General features: G+C 40.4%; 2 protein-coding genes across 2 annotated transcripts in view; both read left to right on the plus strand.

The window, feature by feature from the left end:
• Positions 1–8,487: 8,487 nt before the first annotated feature.
• On the plus strand, positions 8,488–11,142 carry slc18a3b (solute carrier family 18 member 3b). The gene has a single exon (XM_058406880.1). The coding sequence runs from the start codon at positions 8,667–8,669 to the stop codon at positions 10,200–10,202; it is 1,536 nt and encodes a 511-aa protein (XP_058262863.1). The 5' UTR covers positions 8,488–8,666; the 3' UTR covers positions 10,203–11,142.
• Positions 11,143–12,038: 896 nt separating this feature from the next.
• The window catches only part of LOC131363331 (choline O-acetyltransferase-like), a 26,045-nt gene continuing 25,583 nt past the window's right edge, over positions 12,039–12,500 (plus strand). Inside the window, exon 1 of the mRNA XM_058405747.1 lies at positions 12,039–12,115. The gene's annotated coding sequence lies outside the window, so the exon portion shown is untranslated. The remainder of the gene's footprint in view (positions 12,116–12,500) is intronic.

Below are 12,500 nucleotides of genomic sequence, written 5' to 3' on the forward strand. Positions count from 1 at the left end.
ACGCACACTGCAAACACACACGTAAACACACTACAAACACACATAGACACACACACACACATGCACACTACAAACTCACACGTACACACACTACAAACACACATAGACACACACATGCACACTGCAAACACACATGTACACACACTACAAACACACATAGACACACACACATGCACACTGCAAACACACATGTACACACACTACAAACACACATAGACACACACACACATGCACATTGCAAACACACGTACACACTGCAAACACACGTACACACACTACAAACACACGTACACACACTGCAAACACACGTACACACACTGCAAACACACGTACACACACTACAAACACACATAGACACACACACACATGCACACTGCAAACACACGTACACACACTGCAAACACACGTACACACACTACAAACACACGTACACACACTGCAAACACACGTACACACACTACAAACACACGTACACACTACAAACACACGTACACACACTGCAAACACACGTACACACACTGCAAACACACATGTACACACACATGCACACTGCAAACACACGTACACACACTACAAACACACGTACACACACTACAAACACACGTACACACACTACAAACATATGTACACACACATGCACACTACAAACACACGTACACACACTACAAACACACGTACACACACTGCAAACACACGTACACACACTGCAAACACACGTACACACACTACAAACACACGTACACACACTGCAAACACACGTACACACACTACAAACACACGTACACACACTACAAACACACGTACACACACTACAAACACACGTACACACACTGCAAACACACGTACACACACTGCAAACACACATGTACACACACATGCACACTGCAAACACACGTACACACACTGCAAACACACGTACACACACTGCAAACACACGTACACACACTGCAAACACACGTACACACACTACAAACACACGTACACACACTACAAACATATGTACACACACATGCACACTACAAACACACGTACACACACTGCAAACACACGTACACACACTGCAAACACACGTACACACACTACAAACACACGTACACACACTACAAACATATGTACACACACATGCACATTGCAAACACACGTACACACACTGCAAACACACGTACACACACTGCAAACACACGTACACACACTACAAACACACATACACACACTACAAACACACATACACACACTACAAACACACGTACACACACTACAAACACACGTACACACACTACAAACATATGTACACACACATGCACACTACAAACACACGTACACACACTACAAACACACGTACACACACTACAAACACACGTACACACACTGCAAACACACATACACACACTACAAACACACGTACACACATACAAACACACATGTACACACACATGCACACTGCAAACACACGTACACACACTACAAACACACGTACACACACTGCAAACACACGTACACACACTACAAACACATGTACACACACTACAAACACACGTACACACACTACAAACACACATGTACACACACTACAAACACACGTACACACACTACAAACACACGTACACACACTACAAACACACGTACACTTACTGCAAACACACGTACACAAACTACAAACACACATGTACACACACATGCACACTGCAAACACACGTACACACACTACAAACACACGTACACACACTGCAAACACACGTACACACACTACAAACACACGTACACACACTACAAACACACGTACACACACTACAAACACACACGTACACACACTACAAACACACGTACACACACTGCAAACACACATGTACACACACATGCACACTGCAAACACACACATACACACACTACAAACACACATAGACACACACACACACATGCACACTGCAAACACACACGTAAACACACTACAAACACACATAGACACACATACACATGCACACTGCAAACACACGTAAACACACTACATACACACATAGACACACACACGCACACACACGCACACACACGCACACACACACACACACATGCACACTGCAAACACACACGTACGCACACTACAAACACACATAGACACACACACACATGCACACTGCAAACACACGTAAACACACTACATACACACATAGACACACACACGCACACACACGCACACACACACACACACACATGCACACTGCAAACACACACGTACGCACACTACAAACACACATAGACACACACACACACATGCACACTGCAAACACACATAGACACACACACACACATGCACACTACAAACACACATAGACACACACACACACACACACATGCACACTGCAAACACACATAGACACACACACACACATGCACACTACAAACACACATAGACACACACACACACACATGCACACTGCAAACACACACGTAAACACACTACATACACACATAGACACACACACACGCACACACACACACACACACATGCACACTGCAAACACACATAGACACACACACACACGCACACACAAACACACACGCACACTGCAAATACACATAGACACACACACACACGCACACACAAACACACATGCACACTACAAACACACATAGACACACACACACACAGGCACACTGCAAACACACACATGCACACTGCAAACACACAAAGACACACACACACACATGCACACTGCAAACACACACGTACACACACTACAAACACACATAGACAGACACACACACACACACAAACACACACGCACACTGCAAACACACACGTACGCACACTGCAAACACACATAGACACACACACACACACACACATGCACATAGACATGCACAAACACACACACACACACACACACACACACACACTACAAACACACATAGACATGCACACACACACACGCACATGCACACTACAAACACACATAGACACACACACTCACACATCCACACTGCAAACACACACGTACGCACACTGCAAACACACATAGACACACACACACACGCACACACAAACACACGCACACTACAAACACACATAGACACACACACACACGCACACACAAACACACACGCACACTACAAACACACATAGACACACACACACACGCACACACAAACACACGCACACTACAAACACACATAGACACACACACACACGCACACACAAACACACGCACACTACAAACACACATAGACACACACACACACGCACACACAAACACACACGCACACTACAAACACACATAGACACACACACACACGCACACACAAACACACGCACACTACAAACACACATAGACACACACACACGCACACACAAACACACACGCACACTGCAAACACACACGTACGCACACTGCAAACACACATAGACACACACACACACACATCCACACTGCAAACACACATAGACACACACACTCACACATCCACACTGCAAACACACATAGACACACACACACACACATCCACACTACAAACACACATAGACACACACACTCACACATCCACACTGCAAACACACACGTACGCACACTGCAAACACACATAGACACACACACACACACATCCACACTGCAAACACACATAGACACACACACACACACATCCACACTACAAACACACATAGACACACACACACACACATCCACACTACAAACACACATAGACACACACACACACACACATCCACACTACAAACACACAGACACACACACACACATCCACACTACAAACACACATAGACACACACACACACACATCCACACTACAAACACACGTACACACACATTACCCATAATGTGACACTGATGTAAATCTGATGTAGCCTTAAAATGGAAGCATTAACTAACTCTGTTTCCCATGTAACTCTAATGCAACTCTGTTGTAACTCTAATGTAAATCTAATGCAACTAATGCAATTCTAATGCAAATCTAATGCAACTCTAATGTAACTCTAATGTAACTCTAAAGTAATTCTAATGCAAATCTAATGCAACTCTAATGTAACTCTAATGTAACTCTAAAGTAATTCTGATGCAACTCTAGTGGGACCCCAAATAACCCTAGTTATACTGTAACCCTGGTGTTGTAATCACTTAACACAATGATTTTTAATTATTTGTGCATTATAGACTGAAGGGTTACAACACATACAACATTCTTTTATTCGATCCTTCCTTCCTTCCTTCATCATCAGTAAGCAATTTCTGGAGGATCCAGATTCTCTTCAGTGTATGAGGCTAAAACATACCCTGAATGAGACACCAGTCCATCACAGGGCAATACACACATATTCACACACACACACACACACACACACACACATTCACAACTAGGTGCACTTCAACATAGTCAATCCACCCACAGGCATGTTTCTGGAAATCTGTGAACTCTCAAGAAGCTGACATGGACATGAGAACGTGTGAAACAGACAGATGGAAAATACAACAATTAAAACAATTTAAACTAGTAAACTAACCAATTTAAACTAGTAAACTAACCAATTTAAACTAGTAAACTAACCTCTACCACACCATCCTCTCATTCTGTCCTAATCTCTGTTTCAGGAAGTCAACATGTTTTTTTTTTCTGTATGAATTTTCCTAAGATTCCCAGATCTATTCATTCAGATTGTTCACCTCATGACAGCACCCCCTGCTGGATTGTCCTGCTTAATGCAGCTCTACTGGGGTTGGTTCAGCACCTAGGTGTGTTTAGAACACTTAAACCGCCCCTCAGGGGAAACAGCTGGTGCACATTTTCACTCTCTCTCAGGATCCTACAGATCATATATTCAGCTGTTTGGTGTTAAACACACTGGGACCATGGGCTCAGACCCATGGAGACCAGATAAGAAACACAGGAACTCTATAAAATACTACACAGCACCCTCTTAAGGCTACAGTGTGGAATTACACCATGTTCCTTATACACTGAACAAAGCCTGGCTGAAGAGTCATGAGCAGAAGGTGGTGGTGTTTATTCACACCGAATCACTGCATGGTGTAGATGATACTGGGTTTGACAAATATCCAAAATAAATAAATAAATAAACCAGCATGATGAGGGTGATTTGTGGCATGCTGGTCTGAGTTACACCATTGAGTACATGGACCGGTGGATACTGGGTCAAATCCCAGATGTGGCTCACAAAGGTTAAATGTCAAAGTGTCATGAGCTGGTTGTGCATCAGACTGAGTGTTCGTGATGATGGTGGGTGGAAAGATCCTGGAAAATCAACCATGGGTTCTGGAGAAGCTCCTCCACCAACACCCACAACCATTGGGGTGTCCCCGACCCCTTCAGGTGGGATCTCCTCACCAATCCACTACCAGAGTCAGAACCAGGCACAGATACACATGACCCCAAACCAGACCTGAACCACCACCAACTAATCAGCTTATCAAGAAGAAATATAACAACACTTAAAGGGAAATAAAAGAGTATCTGATGATCTCTTTCCATGGAGGTAACTGCTCAACATCTTGATTTTGTTTATGTTTTCAAGAAAAGAAATATGAAGATCAAGATGTCAGACCACAGCTCAGGACCACCAAGCTACCATTGCTGGACCCCTGAGTAAAGCTGTTAACCTTCACCTGCTAGCTCTTAGCTATGGATAAAAGTGTGAGGCAAATGTAAATAAGTGAATGTTTTATGGCTAACTGTGGAGTGTAGAGATCGATGTCTGCAAACCCAAATGACACAGAATTCATTCCCTTTTGATTTCTCGTATTCATAACCAGAGCACCAGATCTTCACTGATAAGGTGGATCATGAAGATAACAGACACACTGAAGCACACTGACATTGCACTCACATTCACTGAGATTATTATTTCTTTCTTTGTCATTTCTAAAACATCAAATTTCTCTCAATGTTCACATCACACTCAGTTTGAAGAAACATGAGCCACCTGTTTGTTTTATTGCCTTCAATAATAATAAATCGTGGAACTCTTCCTCATGGATACACACTGTATGTGAAATCTGTTCATGTAAAACAGAAATAATAACAGGGTCTGAGGTAGTGCAATAAGTAGTTGGGTCAAACATGCAGAAGCTCCAGGTAGATGATGGTGATTCTGGTCTGGACATCAAGAGGAGCCACACTGATCAGGTAGAATGAGGATCAGGCATGGCATCCCATCAAGCAGCAGGAGAACACAACTCAACACTGCTCAACAAAGAAGGCACCATTGTTAAAGGTTTCTATATAAATCCTGTCTCACTGAAACTAGACAGTTGATGTCTGGAGAAGTCTGGAGACATCGTTCCAGGATGAGAAGAGCATTATAGGACACTAGCATACTTGCATCATGTGTTCTCTCTCCTTTTCATCAGTTCTAATGGTCACAATTTCAGAAAGCTGGAACTGTTGAACATCCAGAGAACCCTTAAAGAAAACATTCTGCGTCCTGTAATGTCACAGGGGTAAGATTTGGTTCATCTTTGTTTGTTGTGTTTGTTGTCCTCTAGTGGAGATAATAAATATTAGCAGCACGACTCTACTGAATAATTAGCACATTATTTAAAAGTAATTATAATTAAGGTCATGAAACTCAAAAAAAATGTTCAGGGAAATGTTTTATCTTAAAAAGATATAATAAATAATTTACTTTTACATACAAATACATTTACAACGAATTACCTTCAATCTACCTACAACCTACAAAACCTATAAACCTACAAAACCTATAAACCTACAAAACCTATAAACCTACAAAAACCTATAAACCTACAAAACCTATAAACCTACAAAACCTATAAACCTACAAAAACCTATAAACCTACAAAACCTATAAACCTACAAAAACCTATAAACCTACAAAACCTATAAACCTACAAAACCTATAAACCTACAAAAACCTATAAACCTACAAAACCTATAAACCTACAAAACCTATAAACCTACAAAAACCTATAAACCTACAAAAACCTATAAACCTACAAAACCTATAAACCTACAAAAACCTATAAACCTACAAAAACCTATAAACCTACAAAAACCTATAAACCTACAAAAACCTATAAACCTACAAAAACCTATAAACCTACAAAACCTATAAACCTACAAAAACCTATAAACCTACAAAACCTATAAACCTACAAAAACCTATAAACCTACAAAAACCTATAAACCTACAAAACCTATAAACCTACAAAAACCTATAAACCTACAAAACCTATAAACCTACAAAAACCTATAAACCTACAAAAACCTATAAACCTACAAAACCTATAAACCTACAAAAACCTATAAACCTACAAAAACCTATAAACCTACAAAACCTATAAACCTACAAAAACCTATAAACCTACAAAACCTATAAACCTACAAAACCTATAAACCTACAAAAACCTATAAACCTACAAAAACCACAAGCATTAATAGTGAATGTACTTTTAAACGATTTGTTTAGAAACGCTGATAGTGCTGCTGTTGTGTACTGTAATGATGTGAACACTAGGTGGCAGTGTCTCTCTGCAATCTCCTATCATGTGTTTCAGAATAGTTTATTTTTCATTTTTTTATTTTCTTTTGTATCGCTTTCTTTTGTATTGTATTTTTTTTGTCCATCAAGTTTATACTAAGTTTAAGTTTATAACAAGTTTATATATGTTTGATGTACCGTTAATTGCCCAGATACATTAGAGAATACTGTAGTAATAATTAATATTTTCAGTCCTATTGTTTATTGTTATATTTTGTGTTACTGTCTATCACTGTTATGGTGAAGAGTTTATTTATTTATTACTCACCAGCATCGATGTCAACATCGACGTCTTTTCATTTTTAGTCACTTCTTTCTTTCTTTCTTTCTTTCTTTCTTTCTTTCTTTCTTTCTTTCTTTCATTCCTTTTTTATACTGCCTTTGTTACTGTTGAGCCACATCACACTTTCATTTGATTTAATTTTTTCATATTTTTTTCATGTTTATTTATTTATTTATTTATTTATTTATTAGTGTAATGTGAGAATATAATAAAAGACAAATTACCTTTTAATTACACAGGATTTTTAGATTTTATTTTACGCCATTAAATTATCTTTATTTATTTATTTATTTATTTATTTATTCATTTATTCGTTTTGGCCTCTATTGTAAGTCTCTTTCTCTCTTAAGAAGACAGACAGGCACACACACACACACACAGGTACCCATTGGGAAGGAGGTGATGCTTGAGCTTTATACTTCTCTTTCCACTTCTGATTGGTCATTTCGGAGAGAGAGAGAGAGAGAGAGAGAGAGAGAGAGAGAGAGAGAGAGAGAGACGAACAAAAAACGAAAACCATCTGAACACAAAGCTGCGACTTCATTCGCGCTAATGGCAGCGCCGCGGTTTGTGGATCCGGAAAGGCGCACAGTCTGACAGTCTGAGCGCGCAGCGGATAAGAGAAAGAGATAAGAAAAAAATAAGACAGCAAGAAGATAGAGAGAGAGAGAGAGAGAGAGAGAGAGAGAGAGAGAGAGAGAGATAACGCCCGAGAGTAGTGAGTAAGACGCAAGATGGAAATGAAGCGGCGGATGAGCTGAAGGCTGCGCGTAAAGACAGAGACAGAGAGAAACTCCGCGCTTCGGGGAGGAAGGAACAGAGAAGCATTAGAGGAGAGATTTTCCTTCACTTTGAAACATGGATGATTCCGGAGGTTCTCTCGGCCTGGCCAAATCAGCTGCTCAGAAACTTTCCGAGAGGACGAAGCAGCTCGGCGGGGCGGTGCACGACCCCGAGCGCCAGCGGAGGATTATCTTAGTGATCGTGTGCGTAGCGCTGCTCTTAGACAACATGCTGTACATGGTGATCGTGCCGATTATCCCAGACTACCTGGCTGACCTGGAGAGCGAAAATGAGGCAAAGACACACAGTAACACCTCCTCACCAAGCACCAAGGAGAACCTGGACGTAAAGATAGGAGTTCTTTTTGCTTCCAAAGCCATCGTCCAGCTCCTTGTGAATCCGTTGTCGGGGACATTTATTGACCGGGTGGGTTATGACATACCACTCCTGATTGGGCTAACGGTCATGTTCTTGTCCACCAGCGTGTTTGCGTTTGCTGAGAACTATGCCACCTTGTTTGTGGCACGCAGCCTACAGGGTCTTGGTTCAGCATTCGCAGACACATCAGGCATCGCCATGATCGCTGACAAGTACACTGAGGAGGCGGAACGCAGTCGTGCACTCGGGATCGCCCTGGCGTTCATATCATTTGGCAGCCTCGTGGCACCACCGTTCGGTGGAGTGCTGTATGAGTTCGCCGGGAAGCGTGTACCGTTCATCGTGTTGGCATGCGTGTGTCTGGCTGATGGTTTCCTGCTGCTCACTATTATCAAACCCTTCTCAGATAGGTCACGTGAGAACATGCCAGTCGGCACACCCATCCACAGGCTCATGGTGGACCCGTACATCGCGGTGGTGGCAGGTGCACTCACGGTGTGCAACGTGCCGTTGGCCTTCCTCGAGCCCACGGTGGCCAACTGGATGGAGACCACCATGCACTCCACTAAATGGGAGATGGGTATGACGTGGCTGCCCTCCTTCTTCCCGCATGTTCTGGGGGTGTATGTTACAGTCAAACTGGCAGCCAAGTACCCACACCTGCAGTGGTTCTACGGTGCTCTGGGCATGGTGATCATTGGTGCTAGCTCATGTACCGTTCCCGCCTGCAAGAACTTCGGACAGCTCATGGTGCCGCTGTGCGGCATCTGCTTCGGGATCGCGCTCGTCGACACGGCGCTGTTGCCCACGTTGGCCTTCCTTGTCGATGTCCGTCACGTGTCTGTATACGGCAGCGTGTATGCCATAGCAGACATCTCGTACTCTGTGGCCTACGCCATGGGGCCTATTGTGGCTGGCCAGATCGTCCATAATCTAGGGTTTGTCCAGCTCAATTTGGGTATGGGTCTGGTCAACATGCTGTACGCTCCGGCTCTGCTCGCACTGCGCCACGTCTGCCAGATGAAGCCGTCCTACTCTGAGCGGAACGTGCTGCTGGAGGAGGGTCCCACAGGACTCTATGACACCATCAAGATGGAGGAACGCAATCTGAAAAGGAAAGGAATAAGCACCACCACCAACACCAACACCACAACCAGCGCTCTGCCCATCGAGGACGGCTTCGGCTCCAGATCATTCTCAGAGGAGGAGTCGTCAGGACCGGAGTACACTTAACATCACACTCTTAAATACTCTAGAGAGGTTAGAGAAGGTGTAACAGAAGATGACTTACCATACACTGTAAAACATATCAAATGATACAAGTTCCTAAAACACATTTACACTGTTTCTCATATATTTATCGGCTCTTGGAGGTATCGCTCAGAAATAGACAAGAATATATGTTTTAGGAACTTATATCAATCTCATATTTTTGATTTCCTAAGTAACATTTTTAGATTTTTATCCATGTAGTGTTGGTGCCATAAAAGTCCTTGGAGAAAACATGTTCCTTGGGAGGTCTAGATAGTTCTTAGTTTACATAAAGGAGGTTATTTTTTAGAGAGGTTTCTACACAGGAACATTCAGAGAAGACAAACTAACAAACATTTGGCCTTTTATAGTAGTGCCAAGAAAATATACATATTAATAAACCAAAAAATATACCTGGACAACATTTCTGACACCTTTATGAGTCGTAATATTTTATTTAGAATTAAAATGCCAAGATGTCAGTGATGTTCTGTGAAACAGACACTGTAAACATTCCCCACAGTGTGTTATTCATGGGGATTTTAATCGTTTTAGCATCACACAGGAGTTTATATCCACACTGCTGCTCATACTGTGAAGTTTTCATGAATAAAGTGACCAGTATTGAATCATTAAATCAGTCGAAATGCATTAATGTCACTGAGCTGCTTTCTCTGAAATGTATAGACATATGTACAGAAAACAACACGACATATTTCACATATATTTCCATACGAACAAAAACGGTTAGCTTATTTTGATGTAATGATTTAATTTATTGTACAAAATATACTTCAGCTTTAACAAAATGTCCACTTATTTAGTCGATCAGAATCAAACAGAATATCTTTTAAATCCTGGACTACGATATGACATGAAGTGTACATATCTGTAAATCAGTGTAAATGGGTGGTGTGTGAATATGTGGATATGATTAAATATATATATATATATATATATATATATATATATATATATATATATATATATATATATATATATATATATATATATATATGGAACTGTTGAACAATATGTAAAGACTATAAAATGTTAAAGTCAGAACAAAATGGAGTATTCTCATTTATGATGATCATTTTGATAATAAAAAAAAAAAACCCTTGAAACTGGTGTTTGTGTTTTTGTGTCTGATTTAACAAAAAAACACCAAACAAACAAACAAACAAAAAAATGTAATGAAATGATATGAATAAAGTGTTCATTAATAAAGTGTTATAATTAGCATTGTATTCATATCACTGAGGATAATCTGAGAGAATGTGAATTATTTATAGATAAATTAATACATTTATCTCTCTTTTCTAATGTGTAGATTATAATTCAGATGTTAAAAAAAGTTTATAATATTTAATTAATCAATTTCTTTTTAGTCAGATTAGACTAAAGGCTAACTCCTGTGAGGCTAATTGAAGCTAATTAATTCAGTTAATATGAAAATATGATTATTAACATGAATTCACGACATTTTTCCTCGAATGTTTAACATTTAATGGTTGAAAATTAAACATTTAATGTTTGATGTATTTTTGGTAAAGGAGGATTTTATTTATTTAGTCACGGATAGTTAGCCATTTTCCATCACGGCTTTGCTAACACACACTGACCACCTCACAGAGGCTCGGGAAAAGTCAGTCAGAACGCCGTCGCCTGCGCTGCTAACTGACCAATCAGAAAGCGTCACAACTCGTTCATCGTACCCACTGGCCAATGACAACGCGTTCCATCAGCTACGGGGCGTGGTTTCGAACGAAAGCCTGAGGGGCGAACAGAAAAGAACAGAAAAAAAAGTAACGGTGCGCGCGGAAAGAGGAGCGCGAGGAAGAAGGACTGACGGCGAGGAGCGCGCGCACGGGAACTTCTCATCCACTCCACAGGTACTTTATTAAAAAGGGGGGGGGGGAGAATAATATATAAATAAATAATAAATACTTATTTAGCAAATATCACACTACCGAATTAAAGAGCGTGTCTAAAAAATATTCTAGAAAATTATGCGATGTCAAGTGGAGGATTTGGATGATTTTCTCTGAGTGTAAATAATAATAATAATAATAATAATAATAACAAAACGTTTTTATTATAATAATAATCATTATTTTTAAATATCCACTATTATAGTTTTATAGATTAATTTGCGTGTTTTGCATGTTGCTTATTTTTGGACGTGGTGTTCTTATTACATATATTTCACTGTTAATATTATTATTATTATTATTATTATTATTATTATTATTATTATTATTATTATTATTTAAAATG

This window comes from Hemibagrus wyckioides, linkage group LG13 (genome assembly GCF_019097595.1).
Source record: "Hemibagrus wyckioides isolate EC202008001 linkage group LG13, SWU_Hwy_1.0, whole genome shotgun sequence".
Taxonomy (NCBI): Eukaryota; Metazoa; Chordata; class Actinopteri; order Siluriformes; family Bagridae; genus Hemibagrus; species Hemibagrus wyckioides.